Source organism: Corvus moneduloides, chromosome 6 (genome assembly GCF_009650955.1).
Source record: "Corvus moneduloides isolate bCorMon1 chromosome 6, bCorMon1.pri, whole genome shotgun sequence".
Taxonomy (NCBI): Eukaryota; Metazoa; Chordata; class Aves; order Passeriformes; family Corvidae; genus Corvus; species Corvus moneduloides.
In genome coordinates this window covers 37,204,417-37,224,461 of record NC_045481.1, presented here as the reverse complement: position 1 = coordinate 37,224,461, position 20,045 = coordinate 37,204,417, and the positions used below count along the sequence as shown (strand labels likewise).

Below are 20,045 nucleotides of genomic sequence, written 5' to 3'. Positions count from 1 at the left end.
CAGGAGCAAGCTCTGCAATCGATTGACCAGTGGGAGGATGCCAAGCTGGTGCTGGCATCTTTTGGAAAGGCCTGTCCCGCACAGCAGATTCAAAAGGAGGAGGTGGGCTCACTCTACAGGAAGAAAGCAGCACTTCTGCAGTGGAGACATAGGTTGCAGATGAAGGTTTGCAGCGATGGTCCCTGTATGACATTCTGAAGCTTAGTCCTAAGTGATGCAAAATTCAAAGCCTCAGAAGCTTGCCTTTCCCCCTGTGCTTAAAACCAAGTCCTAATCCTTTTTCCTTTGGCACTGGAAATTTCCATTCTTCCTCTGAAGCAAAGGAATGAGAGATGAATAAACATTCTTCAGGGGAAAAAAAAAAGAACTAAAAAAATCCGCATTCAAAATAAAAAGTCTCAGCTCTTCTAAAACTGCTACCACTTCTTGTCATGTCTGCAAAGCGATATGAGCGTGGGATGGGCTGAAAGATAAATTACAGAGCATACGGCTCTGCTCCCGGAGTGTTCTGACAGTGAGACTGCAGACAGAGTAGGAGGGAGCCAAAAGCGTCTGCCAGAGACAGCCTGCAAACTCGCTGTTATTTCGTCTGTGAAAAAAAGAAAAGCAGCTAACCTGAGCAATGGATCTGCTGCTGCGAAAAGATCAGAACAGAGCAGAGAGTACTGGACACAGTTTCTGCTCGAAGCAAAAATGATTTTTTTCCTTCTTTCCCTTTTTCAGCTGTTAATTGTCTGCACTCTGAATGACGAAATCTCAGTTTGCAGGTCTTAGAAGAGATTCCTACAGAAGTTCCATTTGATGGCACAACTGAATTAATAAAAAAAATATAAAAGATAGATGTTTGCCTAATTTTCTTCACATCTGCTCTATTTTCTTTAGCACAGAACAATGGTAGACAATATTCTGCAAAAATCCTTTGAAGGCTTAAGTAACTTGGATGTAATATAAGATGCTGGCTTAAAGTCAAACCTGTCACAGTGGCACAGACAGCGAATGAAAGAGCAATTCTCAGTAGTAGCTCTTAGTTTAAAATATTCCTCTGTTACCTTCTTCCTTCCCCTGTTTCTTGCTTCTGGTCTGTGGCATATGAAGTACTGGCAAAATAGGATTGAAAAATTATGACATTCTTTCTTACACAGACATTTTGCAGACATAAGAAGTGAAATGCACGTAACTGAGCCTTGACCCAAACACAAAAGTGAGAAGAAACTCAAAGGGTGGAAACATTGGTTCTATTTGTTTGTCTGACAGGAATGCTTTTTGAATGTGTGTTTCCTTTCGTCCTTCTTGAAAGCAGCAAATGACGAAATTGGGAAAATGGTTTGAGTGTCTTCACTTGATGCCTTGGCTGAGTTTTTTGGAAAACGTTTCAAAGAACTGCTTTCCTATCATCCTGCTTGTCTGCATCACTGTGCAGCCACATTTAACTCCATATAGTAGTAACAGAGTTCAATCCAAAAGGAGCAGATTTTTCTTCCAAGAGCTCAACTGCACAGAAGTGAAACACAAGTAGTGACTAAGGAACCTCACTCAACTATCAAATTGTTTATACTGGTCTACACAGCAGATAGTGGCAGCTGCAGAAGACAGCTTGACTGTAAAGTGTGTGAAGGGCTGTTGGAAGGGGCAGCCGAGTATCCACACTTTACTGGATAGTAAAAGTTCCACCTTCTGAATGCTCAGTGTCAGTGAGGAAAACTGAGGACCAGACTCCTTGGAAGTTCATAGAGAGGATACTATGGGAAAAATGATTCTGATGACAGAACTGCGCTTCACGGTCCTGGAGGTCACAATCTTCATTCTCAGGCTTTGCTTTGGCTAAAGAAACTTGTGGTTTCTGATCTCACCAGGAGAATTTACCTAGCCTCTGAAGAACACCCAACCCTTTTTGTGGCAGTCTACGTCACAGCCTGTGGCAATAGCAAATTCATCTGTACAAAGAAGTAATATGAAGTGCCATTTACCTGTAGAGAATGTGCTGGGCCATACCAGAAGTGTCAGGTGCATTACTGCTTCATGTATGAGTAATACAGACTTTTGCAACCAGGACTCACAACTGAGGGGCAAAATAATCACCTACCCACAGCAGCTTCCTACACATTTACCTGTGCATTACATAGAGCAAACAGATGCTGTAGTGAGAGTGCTTCTGTGTGTTTGCTGATACCAATTAAATGAAAAGAGAAAAAATACAGTGGCCTAACTTCTGTAGAGTTTAAATTTTCCCTGGTAAGCTCCTATGCAGGAGCTTAACAATGATATACCACTGCTTGGTAGGGAATTGAGATAGATATAACGCAAATCATGTCATTTGCCATATAAGCAACAAAGAGTGGGCAGAACTGTGTAATATTTTATTCCAGAAACCTGAACCTAGGTAAAACTCTCTGTTTCATGTCACAAACTCCAGAATGCAGGTCACACTTGCCAGAAGAACCAATTACAAGGAATTATGCAAACATGCATTTCCTTCAAGGAAGGAGTAGCAGAAAGTTCCTTTGTGCCACAAAGAGTTAAGTTTCACTGCATGGCACAGCACAGAGTCAGTTTCCAAAAGGATTTAGTGCTGGGGCAAAGCACTAGTGGAAAATAGAGCTCAGCAAGAAATGAGAGCCATTATATTTTGCTGTCAGTGGTCTTGGAGAATCAAGGATTATTTTCCTTAATGAAAAATGACCCAGAGGTGCAACCTCCTCCAGCGTTGTGTCAATCCTTCAGTTTGGCAGCCTGCAACCCATTGATGTGGCTTGCATGCCAAGTCTCTGCACAATTGCAGCAATCTATCAATTCATGAATTTGCAGAGCGACTGCACTCTTTTCTGTAATAGCAAATGCCAGACCTCGAACTGGAACCTTTTGAAATTGTTGCATGAATCAAAGAAAGTGCAAGAAATACAAAATATAATTCAGTAATGGTGAAAAAATCAATCTATTTCAAGAGCTGCAAAATGATGATAGTAAGAACATCCTTCTGTCTCTTTGCATTAATTATATCTGCCCTCTTTTCTCATGAGAGGGCCTATTTCACTAGCTTGTTTTTCTCAGTTGCATTGAACAGAAGTTAATACTCCTTACAAACTCTTTCACTATTGTTCTACACACTCATATCAATGCCCTTGTAGAACTGAGAAGTCAATTCACTTTCCTGTATTAACTCACACTGCCAACATCCATTTTCCACTAGTTGCATTTTCCCAGTGTAACTCTCAGCCTGAGGTGAGAATTCCAGCAACACCTGCAAAGTAAACTCCCTTCAAACCCTCTTTACAATTTCCTTCCTCTTTGAAGCCAGTGGTTAAGCAGCTGGCATGCTGAGATCTGCTTATAAAATGAACTAATATTAGACTCTTGTCTCCCTCTTCTGTTGTGACTCTCATATGTTCCTTCTTATGTTTATTTGCAGTGAATTACCTTTCAGGTAAGGTTCATCTATTTGTTTCTAAGCCCCATGAGAATGGAGAGCATCTCGTACATTGCTACAGTCTCCAAGTGATACCACAACACAAACAATACAAAGAGGCTGTCTTGTCTGTACACAGACACAAGGATTTCAAGCTCGAGGTGAGCAGTAGTGCCCTTTTTAGTCTGAAAGAGTTTACATGCTTGAAGAGTTTAACTGCTTATTTCGAGTTTATAAATTGCTCACCTCCTGTGAGTTCAGGAGCATGTCAAGGTGATCCCAATCCTTGTAGAACATTTGTTCTTGGTGTATTTTCTCCAGCCACTCCTTCTTCTGTCTCCATGCATTGTATACATTTTTCTTCTCTTCCAACAAAGCCTGTAGCTTCTGCTGAATCTGAACAAAATTTCCAGTTAAAAACTCATGTTGGTCTTTATACTCCATGGATATGGGTAAGTTGAGAGGAGAAAGGATTAAGTGAAGTGGTGGATAATCCCTTTAAATTGCAACAGAATTATTAAACAGAAAAAAAGTAGAACAAGTTCTAGCACTACTGTTTGGGCAGAGGGATAATCAGAGGTGCCTCATCTCAACAATGGAGAAGTGCTTCTTACAGCACATATGCAGTCCAAGCCAAGAGCAAAGAAAGGTTACTGTTTCTCAAGTGTGACTTCTAGAATCGGATCCTAATTCTTCATTGTCGCTAAACATTGTGTGCTATTACAGCACTTCAAATTTTTATGTGACAGATATTAAAATAAAAATTATCAACTTAGCATATTCTTCTAGCCAGTGAATACATGCCACAAGGTTAGACTTCATATAATTTCAGCTTTCAAACACTGTATATCACAGGCCTTCTATAAATGATTTTTCCTACCTTTTTCTACAGGCAAAGGACTTTACAGTCAGCAAGATTTCTAGTTACCATACTCATACAGTGCAATACTCAGCAAATATTCCGGAAATAGCTTGGTGAGATGGGAGAGTAACTTGCACAAACTACATTTTTCTGAAGATACTCAAGAGACGTGTTAATGAATTGTCAGGGGAGAAATGAACTGGTAGGTACTGGAAAAGAAATAAATGCTGTGAGAATCTCAGAAGCTATTTGTCATGAGTAAACTGACATTTTGACTTAAATCTTTCACTTCCAGGGAGTATATTTTACTAGTGTAATTCTTGACTACAGAAAATGTTTCAATCAATCTTTAAACTTTCTCATATGCTTGAGTGTTTTCATTCTTTGGTTGACAGGTTTTTGTCCAGACTGTTCTGGTGTGGATATACCACTGTAATATGAAGTGTAGCATTTGTGTGAAAATCCAGTTTGGGAAGTTGGTAGAATTGACTCCATTTCTCAGAACACCGTAAACTTCTTGAATAAGTCCAGCTCTGCTGCAGGGGACCTTCAGGAGATGCCTCCACTCATCTACTGCTGAAGTAGGAAATGGAACAGATGTTTTTGTGCCCAAGCTAGGTAAAACACTGAGGCAAATGTGGGTCATACACATGGACAAGTGAGTGTACACGTTTTGTTATCTCACAGTGTGATACAATATAAAATTGTAGTTACGTTGGGGTCCAGTAGCTGAATATGTATGACCGCACTCAGAGGAGTTTCAATTACCTCTTTTGATGGCATTTCCTCATCTTGCAAGAGGGACTGTCCTAGCTGTACAATATGACTGAACTTCTCCTCTCGTGCTTCGATCTCTGCCAGCAGCTGCTGATGCTGGGTGAGTCTCAGGCTGCTAGTAGATATGTCCCGGATAGTCTCCTTGGCTCTCATTTCCCTTATTATTTCTGCTGTCCATAAGATATAGTCCCACACCTGGAACCCAAGAAAATATGAAAGTTGAGGTTAGGGCTCAAGCTTAGGTTAGCAGGCAGGAAAATCATAGGCTGACTCCTCAACTTTAAGTGAATAATAGGTAATAAAATCATAGATAAGAAATAAAATATTCCATTAGTGCTTAGAGTACTGCTATGAAGCAATCATGAGCAAGAAAATTCTAAAACAAATCCCTGAGGATTATTGTCTAACTGTGATTGAAGAAAATTGTGCAAGTAAAAATAATTTGATGTTCTCTGTATGTCTTTTCCTCCATTTGATTCTACACCTTCAACAGCCGCTTACTTTAGGCATTGTACTTGAATCTGCAGTAGGAGTTTTGCTCTTGGTAAAAACTAGGACTGCAAGGAATAGACAAGGGATTATATATGATGCTTAAGTTTTGTTATAGTTTAAGTATGTTTGGATTAGTTGATTCAGTTTTGAGGTATTTAATGGTCTTTCAGGTTTTTAAAATGTATTTTAAAAGACTATTATTTATAGTAAGTGCTCTCTTTTACTGTAGAAAACTAAAAACTTTCTCTTTTAAATGGTTGCTGGCTTTTCCACTGAAGGAAACTATGTAATGGAAATAGACTCTTGGCTGCTCCATTTTACCCATAGATTTTTGTTCATATCATCAAAATCTTGTAAAGACAGCCAGGAAAAAATAAATTCGGAAAAGCACCGCACAAAATTGAAACCGGCCAATTTGGGGTCCTGAGTTTAGGCTTTAAAGCCAAGATACTGCTTTTTTTAAAGCCAGTGAACACAGATACTAAATGACTTTATAAAGACTGTGGTCCTTTTCAAGGGGCCCATGTAGTGCACACGTGTTGGCACTATTTTGATTTGTGGAACTAATTCGTTCACACAGCTGGATGTCACTGTAGACACTGATATTGCACTTGGCACTGCAAATGTCTAAAACTCCCTGAGATTTTAAGCTAAGCATTAGGAAAAATTCCATAAACCTCAGGATATATTGTTCCATGCAATGGAACAAGTCAAGAGCCAATAAGAGGCTACTAGACTGCCACTGCCAGCAATATTTAAGGATAGAGTAGGCATCAGTCTGCCGGAAACTCCTAAGCAGAGCCTGACTGACATCATGCAGATCCTAGCACAAACTTCAGGATAAGAGCCTCAGATCATTCAGAAATACTTTGAGTCTGTGTCTACACTCATCTTCCTTGACAAAGTTCCATGGAAGATTTGAAACCCTCTGTTGTGCTGTGTGTTTTAAGTTAGGACCAGCTCTGCTATTTGGTCACATTAAAATTGCACTTGATGGGGTGTAAGGAGATACACTAGATGATTGTGCAGAATTCTCATTTTATGGAAATTTCTTTTTTTGTTTGTTAGTTTCACTTAATCTGTGCATAATTTTTTTACTGTGGACTGCATGTGAACAATATAATGAAAAAAAAGTACTCTGAACAGCTGTGACTAACATTAAGCTTGTGTACCTCTTGGCACAGGTGAAAGAGGAAAGGTAGCAAAGTTGCCTCTGCATTCAGCAGTATGGGTGATATTCTGCAGCAAAGTTGCTTTAACCTACCCTAGAGTTATTGAAATTCTTACAGTTATTAGCCATGGCTGCATGGTTCTGCCTTGTCCCATCTGGGCAGAAAGGCAGGCTTACCAAATTGCAGAACCAGCTCTTCACTTCTTCAGGAATTATTGTTGGGAAGTTGAGAGGATTGGGAATACTTTTTGCCATCAGACTGACATCAAAGAGACAGGGATTTGCCTGAGGCATAGTCCCATCTAGACATGTCACTGAGAATACAGTCACCTGGCTTTGTCATTTTGTTTTATGATGTTAAGAGTCATGAAGATCAAAGGACACACTGGCAGAGTGAGAAATGAGCTGTAGATTTGTCATTCATATCACAGGATGCATCACACGTTTCAGACAAAATTCAAACCAAAGGTGTTTTACATCATCCTATCAATAAAACTTAGAATAACACTCCCACAGGATGGGGACAACTTGACATTTTCTCTCTGAAGTCAAAACCTAAATTTATGATGTAAGTTATGAAGTAAATCAATAAAGAAGTGAACTCTGAGTGACTACATTTTAATGGCTAAATCCACCAAGATCCACCTCCTGATGAAGATGCCTCCAGGTTGAAGACTTCAAGAATCTATGATAGAAGAATACATTCTAAAAGTTTGCCTTGTTCTTCCTATCAGTCCTAGAGACGTTAGAAAGACAGTGGGCAAATGAACTTTTCACCTACATCAGTAGAATCACACTAATTTTCCCAATCAGTAGTTCTGCGTATGATAATGGAATTTGTAACGGTTAAAAAACAAACCAAGCAAATCCTCAAAAACCCCCAACTGCCATAAACATAATTTTTCTCTAACTATATAATATTTCTTTTTATAAAATATGACAAGTAATGCTGATTTAAACACTTGTAAGAGACTTAAAGTGGATTAATCAAATGTGAAGATGCCTTTCATGCTAAAAAAGAGAACCACATACACTCTGTTGTGGCCTTGATCCCAGATTACAGCCCTAAGACAAACTTGCAGCACATTTTTTCCGGGTGAACATACTCTAGACACTCTCTGCTTCCCACTAAAAATAGAAACAAAATGTGAACTACCAGAGGTATCTGGAAATAGCACAGTAGTTACACCTGGAACAGTTCAAGAATAAAAGAATGTAAATGTATTCTAGAAATCTACATTAGCAACTCCCTTCATGATATAAGGGGACATTTGCTGGTTTAGCACCTGCAGTGCTTGCAGCAATATCTACTGATTTGCAGTGGTGTAGCTCAAGTGTCTTCACTGAGACTACTGACATTTGCAGAGTATTCCATGGCAAATCATAGCTCAGTGACCTGCTGAGTTCTTTGGAGAAAAATCTACTGTGCATTGCTGATTATGATGTTATGCTGATACACCCATGTCACTGTTTGAGCAACTTGAGAGGTTAGTGTAAAAATCAGTGAGTTGTATTTGATACATTCCATGAGTTAAGTTAGCCAAGGGTTATTGCATGCCCTGACAGAGAGAGAACAAACTTTTATGCATTATAAGCGGGAAAGTAACATCTCTTTCTGTCACTCTTACTCAGTGGAAATTGAAAAGTCTTTGAAAAGACTACTGCTACACCTGCAAAGCAGTGACCACTTCTGAAAGCTGACAATTATTCCTTACACATCTAGATGTAAGCTTCCATTTTTACAGAAGGTAAAAAATCCTTATCCTATAAAAAAGATCCTTATCCTATAAGACCCTTCTAAACATCTACAAGCACTGGATGCTTGACTGATAACACAGAGAGCACCTGCAGCTTTTTGCAGCTTGGAAGTGCACCTCTGACTCACACCCACTGCAGGCAACCTTCCCCCGAGCAGCGAGGGACAGAGGGCAGAAGTGAGCACTTACATGTGCCTGAAACTCGTAAAGCTTGTAGGCTTGTTCCAGCAGTCTCCTGCGCAGCTCCACTTTGGACTTCAGGGCCTTCCAGTTGGTCACTATTGCCTGCTGCTTTGCCTTCAGGTCTTCCACCTGCTTCTTGGAGCAATGGGGCAGCACTTGATCTGCAGAGTGGATCAGCTCCTGCAGCTGTACAGAGGGGTGAAAGAAGAGGGTAAGAAGGAGAGTGTCACGGAGATCCTGCTAGTATTAGAAAAGTTCTGATAAGGGCTATTTTTCTGTTCATGAAAATACAATTCAAGCAACATTTTCTTACTTAATTTTTCTCATATGAAACAAAAACTTCTATAATTTCTGTTCTATGGAGTAATAGTGACATCCAGTGTTTGCCAAGGCTCATCACAACAGTGATTTTTCAGAGGCAGCCAGATTTTGTTTTCCATTTTTACTATACCATTTATTATATGAATAATACAAGTAGTATTATAATTACTATTATAATGCAAGTAATAGCCAACCATTTCTTTTTTCCTCGTTGACCATATAGCTTAACTGTGACTACATTCTCTTCATGCATGTCTCATGCTTTTTTCCCTTTAAACTAACAAGCAGATGATGGGATCAAGTCTAATGTTACTGCCCCAAAGCCAGAATATATGAGGCCACTGATAAATAATACTTGGATAACTATTTCAGTAATCTCAATATAACTCATGCTATGCTTTATACTGCATATACTACTGTATAATCTTATATGCATTAAACAAAGCAGTGAAGAGAAAACTCATACTAGGTTTATTGGTCTTGTTGAAGACAATCAAGTCTCCCATATACAAGATAGGTGTTCTCATGAGCTAAATTCTTTACATATTTGTGTTGTGATGCCTATCCTTCTTTCTCACAGTCCAATTTGTATCAATGTTAATTTTCTCTGCTTCTGGATTTTTCCTTGTAATCACTTGGAACACTTTGAAGAAGATGATAAGCATATCACAAAACCTGGCATAATCCTGCATTTCAAACCGTGTTCAAAAACATCCCCATGAATCACTTCAATAGTCAGTAGTTTTTACAGTATGTGCCTTATTTCAAAAGTTTTAAACACCTAGTTTATCACTGCCATCAGACCTTTAATATATGAAAAGCCCCAGAAAATCAAGGAAAATCCCATGAGATTTCCAGCCTTCCTGTGAGAGACAGTAATAATTTGGTTCACAATACCAAATTATTATTATGCTCATCTTGGAAACCTAAACTTTGGCTACACATTGAAGACCACAAGTGACTGTCATTACCTGCTGCTCATTCCCAGAGAGCTCATGCTCCAAGGCTACATGATTTCGGAGCTGGGTTTGCACACCTCTCATGTCCTTAGCAACATCATCTGGAATACTTTTGGACTTCTCCTAGAAGGAAGCAATTAGAGAAAGCTTTGGTTTTTTCCTACTTCCAAGCAATTATCACTACAAGCCTACATGAATAATTTTGGGTACTCTAACTCATACTGCACAGTTGAGGACATTGAGTTACTCAACTATGATAGGTAAAAGGAAGGCAGAAAAATCTCTCCTAGTAACTCACTTTTAAATATCTTAATGGTTAAGCTATTCAAATGGATGGTTAGAAATGAAGGTTCGTGTCTTTTCTTGATCAGACAATACAAGAAAATGTCTTAGAGGCTTTGTGTTGGAAATCAATCTTGAACAGCTACTGCAGTGACAGCAAATTCTTAAAAGCAACAGCTTTAGCCCATTCTTTGAGATACAGGTGGTCTTCCTATGAACCATCTTTAGATAAGATTTTAGCTATAGATGCACAAGAAAGATCACTGTAAAGATGAGAGAAATGGAGGGACCGTTACATAAATGGAAACTTCAACATGTTTTTAATTCAGCAAAGGTTCTGAGGGGATTTAGTTGTTACCCAGACATGCACTGGAAATGCATGAAAAAAGAAAAGTCATTTCAGCTGGAGAACAGCACTGTTGCTAGAATAAAATTATTAGAAACTCTTTCCAGGTCAGTTTAGAGAAAATTAGCAGAACGTTTCTCACCATTGGAGAAGAGCATTTCTGCAACAGAATCACTAGTTTGGGACACCAACAACACATCTCGGTAAGGTGCTATGAAAGGAGATGCATGCTGTAGTTGCCTATATTATGATGGCACTGGAGTTGGTGACTTAAGCAAGATCTTCTCGTACCATGTTCCTGTGAGAATGGGCTTTCCCTTATACACTTCTGACCAGCATACACAGGAAGGGGTGGATGAGATGACTGCGCTCCCTCCCTGGTGTGAAGATATTAACAATATGCAGTGCAAGAAGGGTGTAGTGGGTGTAGTCGTTGCCTGGACCAAATGAAGCATGGGGATAAACCAGCAGCTGATCTGTGAAGTGTTTCTGAACCCTTACTTGTCACTGTCTCAGCATTAACTACTTCATCACTGAAGTTAAATAGGCACCAGGTTCGGAAAATCCCAGCTGGTATACAGTGAAATATTATGTTTGAATTTCTATTCATGGCAGGGGAAGAAAACAGGAATAACATGGTTGAATAGGGCAGCCTCTGCCAGCACAAACAAGTAGAAAATTCATCGCATGTAACCAAACAAAGCCCTATTGCCTTGCAAACAGTGTAACCCCTTGGATCACTGCCTCCTATAAACATCTGCATTAGGGAAACCACACCTCTCATTACAGCAAGGATGTGGTTTCTCTGTGAAATTCTTCAGGATGTTCAGATAAAACAGAACGCTGAAGATTATTTTGGGGGACTTCTGCCCCTAGTTTTCACACTGGGACTGTTTGAAATTATTGCCAGTACTGGGGCACTGGCATGAGAGGAAAAGATTTTTGGCCCAGCTTTGCACATCAGGTCACATGATTGCTTGACAGCCTTCCAGGCTAATGGTCACTGTAACCCACACAAATGCCTTTTTCACAGGACAGTTCTTCAGCACACATAAAATTACAACAGTGTACAAAGAACTGCCGCGGTAAGGCAGTAGTTTCTTAGCCCGATGACTGCAAACAACAGTACTGTATGCACTGCACTGTGAGGCAGCTTAGTTCAAGCCCTGATCTTCTCAACTTTTCTCACAGATCAGCAACTCCAGTTCTATCTTGTTTCACCAATGGTTCTCCTAAAGTAACCAGTCAAGAGTCTAAGGATTATCCAGGATTTTTTTTTAATGCTGTGAGTAACCACACTGGCTTCTCACTGAGAATTTTTTTGAAGTCAGGAGTAAGAGTGCTGAGAATCATAAGCATATTCCATAAAAAAAGCTGAAATAAATTTTGCATTATATGAGATTTCCCCATTAATTTTTACCTCAATATGGGCCAGAGCATCTGTCAGATCTTGGTAACTCTTGTGAACCGCCTCAGCATCTCTCAGCCGCTCACCTCGTAATCTGGTAATTTCTAACAACTCCTCCCAAGAGTTCCTTCAAGGTAGGATGGGGAAAAGAACCATGTAAAACATTAAACTAGGAACAAAGGAGACCAACAGTCTGAAGAAAGACTGAAAACAAAACCTCTTATTGCTTTGTTTTTCATCCCTGCCATTAAATTCTGTTGGAGTGATTCTCTGAGTGGCAGCATGGCTCTCACCCTGCTCTGTCCTCCTGCTTGCTCTAGGAACTTAAAGAAATGGTCCTATTTAAGAGTTCCCCTCTCAATTGCACTTTTCAGGATTTTTATGCAGTACTTGGAGGACTGAGTCATAGGATCAGAGAATATCCTGAGTTGGAAAGACCCACAAGGATCATTGAAGTCCAACTCCTGGCCCTGCACAGGACCATGCATCACACCATGCATCACACCATACATCTGAGAGCCTTGTCCAAGCACTTCTTGAACTCTGTCAGGCTGGTGCTGTGACCACTGCCCTGGGGAGCCTGTTCTAGTGCCCAACCACCCTCTGGGTGAAAAATCTTTTCCTAACATCCAATTTAAACCTCCCCTGACACAGTTTCAGGCCATTCCCTCGGGTCCTGTCACTGGTCACCAGAGAGAAGAGATCAGTGCCTGTCCCTCCTCTTCCCTTCATGAGGAAGTTGCAGGTTGCAATGTCCCCTCTCAGATTCCTCCAGGCTGAACAGACCAAGTGACCTCAGCCGCTCCTCATATGGCTTCCTCTCAAGGCCCTTCATCATCCTTGTGGCCCTCCTTTGGATGCTCTCTAATAGCTTAATAACTCTTTTACATTGTGGTGACCACAACTGCCTGCAGACATACTTCTCCTTTGGGCCAGTTTGGACTGATACCAGAACTAAGAAGCTCAGAGCATTTTAATGTTATTCTGCAGAACAGTCATGGCATTCAAACTCAAAAACAAGAAGAAATAAAAAGCATCTAAACTCCAAGTCTTTCAGCTGGTGATCTTGTTTCAAAAGGCGAAGGAAGTTCACTCATCCTTACTTGTAAAGCACCTCCAAAGCAATTTAGAAGAACCCAAAACAGCAAGTAGATGATGCTAATTTTAAGTGAGGCTGGCAGCAGCTCTGTACCAGTGAGACAACCACATAGTTTGCAATTAGAGAATTAGGAGGACATGACTTATCCTTGTCTAGTTTCTTGTTACTGCCTCCTCCTCAAGAGCAAATGGAAAGAACAAAGCGTTTTAGAGCTAACACAAGGCTCCTACCTTAGTTGTTTCTGCATCTGCCGAATTTCCCATGACTCAGAATACCCTTGGTTCAGCAAGTTGTCTGCCAGCTGCTGGAAAGCCACAACTCTTTTCCCAGCCGCTTCCAACTGGTGTCGGAATGTGTCGTATTTGGCACAAAGTTGCTTTTGAAGGGAAAACAAGAATAACCAAAAAAAACTCTTTTGAGTGCTCTCTTTTTCCAAACACACCTGCTCATCTATCAGAGCACAGCCAGGTAATAAGCTGATAATACTTAGAGATGGAGAAACTGCAGAGAATGATTGGATTCTACCTTCAAAGACCATGAGGAGCTTCAAACTCTTAGCAAAAGATGAGGTTTGTGATGCAGATGGGAGGCAGAAACATTATTACTAGGAATAGAAACAAACATTCTATGTGCAATGAAATTATTATATTAATTATATTATATATTATATAAATTATTAATTATGTGTTTTCACTTAACAAATGCAAATGTGTATTCGGTACTGTAAATGGATAATGTAGTCTGATTTTAAGGTTTAGGACACAAGATATTTTGAAATAAATTATAAGAATGAAGATTCTGAATGGCTGTTGATTTGTAACAGGCTGACACTAGATTGGTTTCTGCGCCATGTGAAAAGGTATACCTAGAGATGTCTGTACATCAGCAATCACAATTTAAAAAATAAAATCCTAAATGAATACCATACAGAAATATCTGCTTATTAAAAATAGAAATGATTTGCTCTCTGAAGGTGTAGACATTTTAGCACACAGTTGTTTCAGACACCTCAGCCCTCATGATAACAGGATGTAGTGCTGCCTGTTCTTCAATCCTTCCCACCCACTCTTCATCCTTATCTCTTCCCGTCCTTCAGTTATTTATACTTACTCCTTATTCTGTCTTTTATGTTTTCAAGAACAACCTTGGTATCTATTTACAGTCTCACTACATGCAATTCATTTGATTTTTGATCTGTTACTCAAAAAACTCACCAAGACATGTTCATAATCATTTCCACAGTCTTCAGAGCTGGCTGTTTGTTTCTGCTGAGTGATCCAGTCCTCTAGGTCTTCATATTCTCGTAGAAACTCATGCAAGACAAGAGTTTCATCAAGCTTCTTCCCTCTGTTGGGGGAAGGAGACAAGATAATATAATTAGACCAAAACAATGTAAAAGAACAGAAGTCAGTAACTTTCTTCCAGTGACTCCCTGAAACCTCTCACCATCAAGACTCATTCTCTTTAATGAAAGAGCTGACTATTTCTCAAAATTGGAAATTATGATTGTAGGATGACAGATGTCAGCCAGGTGACGCTCATCTCATTAGCTGGGTTTCCCAGAAGAGCACTGTGCCTATCTGAGCTCTTTCCCTGTTCTGTTTTTGATTTCAGTTGGGGTTTGTTGTTGCTTTTGCTGTTTTTTTTCTTCCCATGACAAAGTATACCCTTTATTTTTTTTTCCAGATCTGTCCTGATCTGTCTTTCTAAAGATTATTGAATTGCTTATGAAAACAAGAAGGAAATGTTTCTGAGGGTGGTGCATCAGGAAAGCAGATGCTATGAAAGCCTTTTGCTGTAATTCTGCTCATATTGCCTGTTTGGCAGAATTGTTGCAACCTGTCACATATTTCAAATGGTCTAGATTATTTTATAATTCAACCAGACATGTTACAGGGCTTCCACAACAAATAATACATCAATTTTTCATCTGCTAGCACTGCCTGGCCATTGTGCAAATATTCCAGGAAAGAAGAACCTGGCTTCCCACTTTGAATCCCAAATGTTCATCACAAGAGATGCAACCTGTTAAGAGTCCAGCCCAAGGAGAACGCAGACCAGCAGTACAAACCAGAGCACCAATAAGGCACCATGAGACCCAGCTTAACATTTAGAAAGAATGAAAACAAAACCTTTCTGTGTTCAACACGCACAAATGTTTTGATATTTCTAGATTATTTCTTTTTCTGAACCTTTCTTTCACAGGGCTTTCTATTGATGCTTTTACTTTTTCAACTGTAAACAAGAATAAAAAGGAAAGGTGGAACACCAGCATTTTCTTTAGGCTCGATTATTCTAGTATTCAGATTAATTTATTTGTTATTCTGCTTGCAGAGCCCCATTCCTTTTCTGAGTGAAATATTTGTGGGGAAACAATCTAAGTTGTTCAGACATTTTTTCCTTTCTGACAACAAACTAGAAATGTTAACACTCTCCGTACAAGCCAACTCTCCTGTTGTGAACATCTTGCTGTAATAATAACTGAAAGAAAGTGAAATGAAAAGTTCATTCATTCAAGAATATTTATTCATTCAAGAATAAAAGCCTTCCTATACTAGTACAGTCACTGAGCATATAAATAAGTGTATCCATTATTGTCTCCCTTACTATATGTAAAAATTAAGTAGTTTTCAATAGCATTAAGGGAACCTTCTAAAATATTTTTTCCCATTGATAGCAGAGTCTAAATCCCACAAATGCAAGTCAGAATCTGGCACCTCAACTCACTTTACAGGAGGATGATTAAAGGTAAAGAGGAAATTTGTAGGTATCAAATTCTTAATATGTAGCAAAACTCCTTGAATAAAATGTAGAGGTCTTGCTTAGTAAAATGAAAAGCTCATAAATGCACAGAATTATAAATAAAAAACAAGCAATTTCCTAAATAAAATTGAAAAAAGAGGAGATAATTAATAGAATTTAATTATAAAATTGTAATTATTAATAAAACCCCATTATAATTATAATTAATAAATTATTTATAATAGAATGAATATAAATTCCAGTGAAGTAACTGGAGATATCCTTTATAGATTTCAGTGGGCTTTGAATCTAATTTAGGACCCAAGGGGTAGTTCTGTTTTATACCTTGCTGCTGCTAACTCCTGTAACTCCTGGAGTCTTGAATGAACTTGTTCCTTTGGTGCATCAACTTCAACATACTGGATGGAGCTCTCAAGAGGAAGAGTTTGGGCACTTTCACTCAGTTCTTTCAACAAATCTTGATAAACTGCAATCTCGTGCTCCAGTGCCTGACAAAGTAAAACAGTGAATTGAGAACCAGGTGCCCAAGATATCCACCATTAGTGAACAGCCTAGGGTGTAGTGATTGAGCCATTGAAAGAGAAGTACTTTTGGGAAGGATGTGGCATCTCCAAGACTTGATCAATTTTAGAGTATTTTCTAGCAACATAAAAAAAAAAAGTACAGAAATCAAAATAAATTAGATGGATTAAGACAATTAAAAGTAAAGCATTCCTGGATTAATACTTTATCTGTATCTTTGATTTTAGGAAAATATTATAAGGCTTCTGCATGCATCTGTTGAAACTGAAAAGCAGATACTCAGCTTTGGCCTCAGAAAAATATAAAAATATTCACCATCCTCCTTTTTCCCCAAACTACATTTTTCCAAACATGTTAGTAAACTGCACTGATCTCTTCTATCAGTCTATCCATATGTAGACATATATCAATGCAAAATATCTTGTAGATGGCTGGGCACTCAACTACCAATGCGACAAAAAATTTTATGACAGCAGAGAGACCAAAAGATCAGGCTAGCCTACAGAATTTAAGCAGAGAAATACCTTATGTTTCTTGATGAGTTTCAGTGTTCCATCTTCATCTTTACCATAGTCCTTGTTTGTCACAAGTGGATATTTTTCTGCTATCCAAGCCTCCAGATCTGAAGTATTCATTAAAAACTATGAGTTAAAGAGAAAACAGGTGAACTTTTACTTCAACTTTCAAAACACTCATGTCATTTTTTTACCTAATAAATTCTAAATAGATGGTGCACTGTAAAGTTTATGTTTTATTAAATATTTAGTTCACTGTTCTCTGTGAAAACATGAAACAATGAAGGGGTCACAGATGAAAGACTTCAGTGCAGGATAACTAAGTGTGTAATATCAGTGTTACACTTCTCCTTCCCTTGCCTGAGAAGTTCAATTCACTATAAGAACCAGGCTTCATAAAGTCTAGAGTATTGAAAAGTGTTTTTACAGATAGATGAAATAAGAGCCAGATGATCAAATACTCCAGGGAACATACTTTAGCTGGGCCTGTGAACTCTGTGCAAATGTTGTTTATGCCTACAAAACTGCATGTGCTCTCTGAATAATTGCACCCCTACATGACCCACTGATGACAGAAAATTTGGATACGTACTTGCGTGCAATTTTTTTTTTCTTTTTTTAACAAGCTAAGCATGAAGGTCCAGAAGCTCATAGAAAAGAATAGAGCCAAAATCCCTAACTTGCTCTGACGGTGAATGAATGTTATGTGCTCCTCGGTAACACTTTATTGCCTGCAACATTATTGCCTGAAACAGGTAAAGAACAGCTAGCACAAGAAGTACCCTCTTTTTTGATTTCCATGTCATAATTCTCCAGTATGAAGGGCCAGTTCAGGATCCATTACATTAATTAAGTCAAAGAGACTGTATAAAGACACAGAGAAAGGAGCTACTACTAGGAGAAAAGCATGTTCTGTCCACAGCCACAGGGGCTGGGTATAGAACCCAAGGGAAGCCTGTAGAGCAGCAGGGCTGGAGTGGGGGCTACATTCAACTATACAATCCAGCCCTTCATTCATTCCCATGAGTCTGGACTCAAGCAACTGAAGAGAATACCAGGCCCAGCAAAGCTGGTTTTTTAATTCACTTTAACACTTTGGTCCTCTTGTTTGCTGAAGAAGCTACTGTGTAAACTCTTTGCTTTAATTTGTACCTCCTGGAAGCCAACTGAATGCTGCAGCTGCTTCATCCTTTCCTCACAGGACTTCTCCAAGCCCTGCCAGGCAGTCACAAGCTCCTGGCATTTCTCACTTATTTTCTGAGCTGATGGGTGCTGGCCTAAAATCATTGTCTTTCCTTTATCCAGGACCCGTTGGACTTGCTGTTTGTGAGCATTCACTTCTGCCTGCAGTTCCTGGGAATGAGACGAAAGAGAAAATAGGAATAAAGGAAGGAAATGTGAGGACAAGTAAATTCTGTGTGCTCCTAATCCTAAGCAAAACTGGCAGCTGGTGACAGTGACCAGAGTACAGCAAGTGGACACCAGGATTGTCTTATTTCTACCACACTTGCTGGGGTGCCAGCCCCACTCACGTAATGCTCTGCTTTTGGTACTGCCATTGAGAGAGGAGGGAAGGGTATGTAAGGAAGCAGCACACATCCCTTAACTTCCCCACACCAAAGTCCTCCTGGCGTCCTCTCTTTACCATGAATATGCTCCTTCTCCTGTCCAGCCAGGGAGGTTTGGGAGATGGAGCAGATCACAGGGTGAGACACAAAGCTGGGGGAATCGGAAAAGAGTGTTGAGCTGCTGATGGAAAAATAAAATATCCAAGAAGATGAAGAGTCTTGAGGATGATGCAGAGAAAGACATTGTCATCAGTACCATGAAAATTATTGAACTACTGCTCCATGAATCCTCCCCACTGGTCTTATAACCTTTCTCATGAAACTTGCAATTAAGGTGCTGAAAAATCCAGCACTGCTTGTGGTGCAGGACAGCTGAGGTGCCCCTCTGGCTGTGAGGAACTGCTACAAAGAGTCAAACTCCCCAGAAATCAGTATTAACCTATATTTATAAATACAGTCACTGTATCTTGTTCAAACCATTTTAAAAGCAGTACAGATTTAAAATATTTTTTAAATGCCTGTTATATGCTCTCCTACAAAATCCACTATGGACAAACCTCAAGATTGCATGTATAATGAAGCAGCAAGCAGAAAACTACAATAGGATGAGTATGTTACAGTCAAAATACTCAACCCAGCTCAACTTACATAGGGAAGACCCCTCTTTTTTTCTATTTAGTGTCAGATACACTAGCTTTTTATCCTCTTTTAATGGGAAGAGTTATGCAATTTCTCAGATTAATAATACTCCATAATATGACAAATTTTTGCGGTTCTCACAGGAATGTTGTATTTGTTCTGAAAACCATCACCACACTGCTGATTTGTGCCGACCCACTGAACCATTTTAGCTGGGCTAGAGCTGGAATCAGTGAATGTACTCATTGGAAGTGTTGACCGTGCAGGTGCAGGTTTGCAGGCTGAGGTGAAGTGCAGTGTGCCACCATGCTATAATGCACTTGATTAAAGGAGTTACCTTGTGCTTTTGCAACAGGTTTTGAGCCACATCCAAGGACTTCCCACAGTTGGTGGAATGGGCAATAGGCAAGCGCTCATTGATCCAGTTCAGTTCCATGTCATGATAATGGTAGAACTCATAAAGATCCACAGCAGCTTCCAGCAGCTTACGCCTCTCATAAAGAGGTGCTTGCAAAGACTCAAACCTATGGATCATCCATTAAATATATGTTAAAACAAAGCTTTGTCCTCATTCTGCCGAGGGAATTAGGCTATGATACCATTGTGGAGATTTCAAAACACTGGACACTTCTTCGCGATTAAATTTCAGTGATTAGTACTGGCTGCACATATAAGGAGCCCTTCTATGGAAGGCTACCTTTGGCAAGCAGACCTATATGATAACACTAAATGTAAGCAGAGAAAAAATTATTTACACTTTTAAAGTCCTAGGTTTGTCCTGTGATGTATTGAATGCTGGATCACTGTACCTCTTCCAAAGCAGTGGATGACCTGTGCATAAGAAAGGGACTAGAGGAGGAGGGCAGCTAGCAAGGAGCAATGTTCAGTCATTGAGGTTGAGGTGGGTCAACAGGCAGCTGTGTAGGTGCAGATCGAAGCATAGTTATGCTCCAGCTGGGAGGAGAAATCATTCCTGAG

The 20,045-nt window shown here is 39.5% G+C and overlaps 1 protein-coding gene across 1 annotated transcript in view; it reads right to left on the bottom strand.

Annotated features, from left to right (window-relative positions):
• Positions 1 to 20,045, bottom strand: part of SPTBN5 (spectrin beta, non-erythrocytic 5) — a 91,168-nt gene that overhangs the window by 47,371 nt on the left and 23,752 nt on the right. The window contains exons 23-33 of the mRNA XM_032113171.1: positions 19,405 to 19,591; positions 18,013 to 18,213; positions 16,870 to 16,986; positions 16,148 to 16,311; positions 14,275 to 14,407; positions 13,291 to 13,436; positions 11,974 to 12,088; positions 9,938 to 10,048; positions 8,652 to 8,831; positions 5,034 to 5,237; positions 3,650 to 3,799 (exon numbers count right to left, since the gene is read on the bottom strand). Of these exons, the coding sequence (XP_031969062.1) occupies positions 3,650 to 3,799; positions 5,034 to 5,237; positions 8,652 to 8,831; positions 9,938 to 10,048; positions 11,974 to 12,088; positions 13,291 to 13,436; positions 14,275 to 14,407; positions 16,148 to 16,311; positions 16,870 to 16,986; positions 18,013 to 18,213; positions 19,405 to 19,591 (1,708 nt within the window). The remainder of the gene's footprint in view (positions 1 to 3,649; positions 3,800 to 5,033; positions 5,238 to 8,651; positions 8,832 to 9,937; positions 10,049 to 11,973; positions 12,089 to 13,290; positions 13,437 to 14,274; positions 14,408 to 16,147; positions 16,312 to 16,869; positions 16,987 to 18,012; positions 18,214 to 19,404; positions 19,592 to 20,045) is intronic.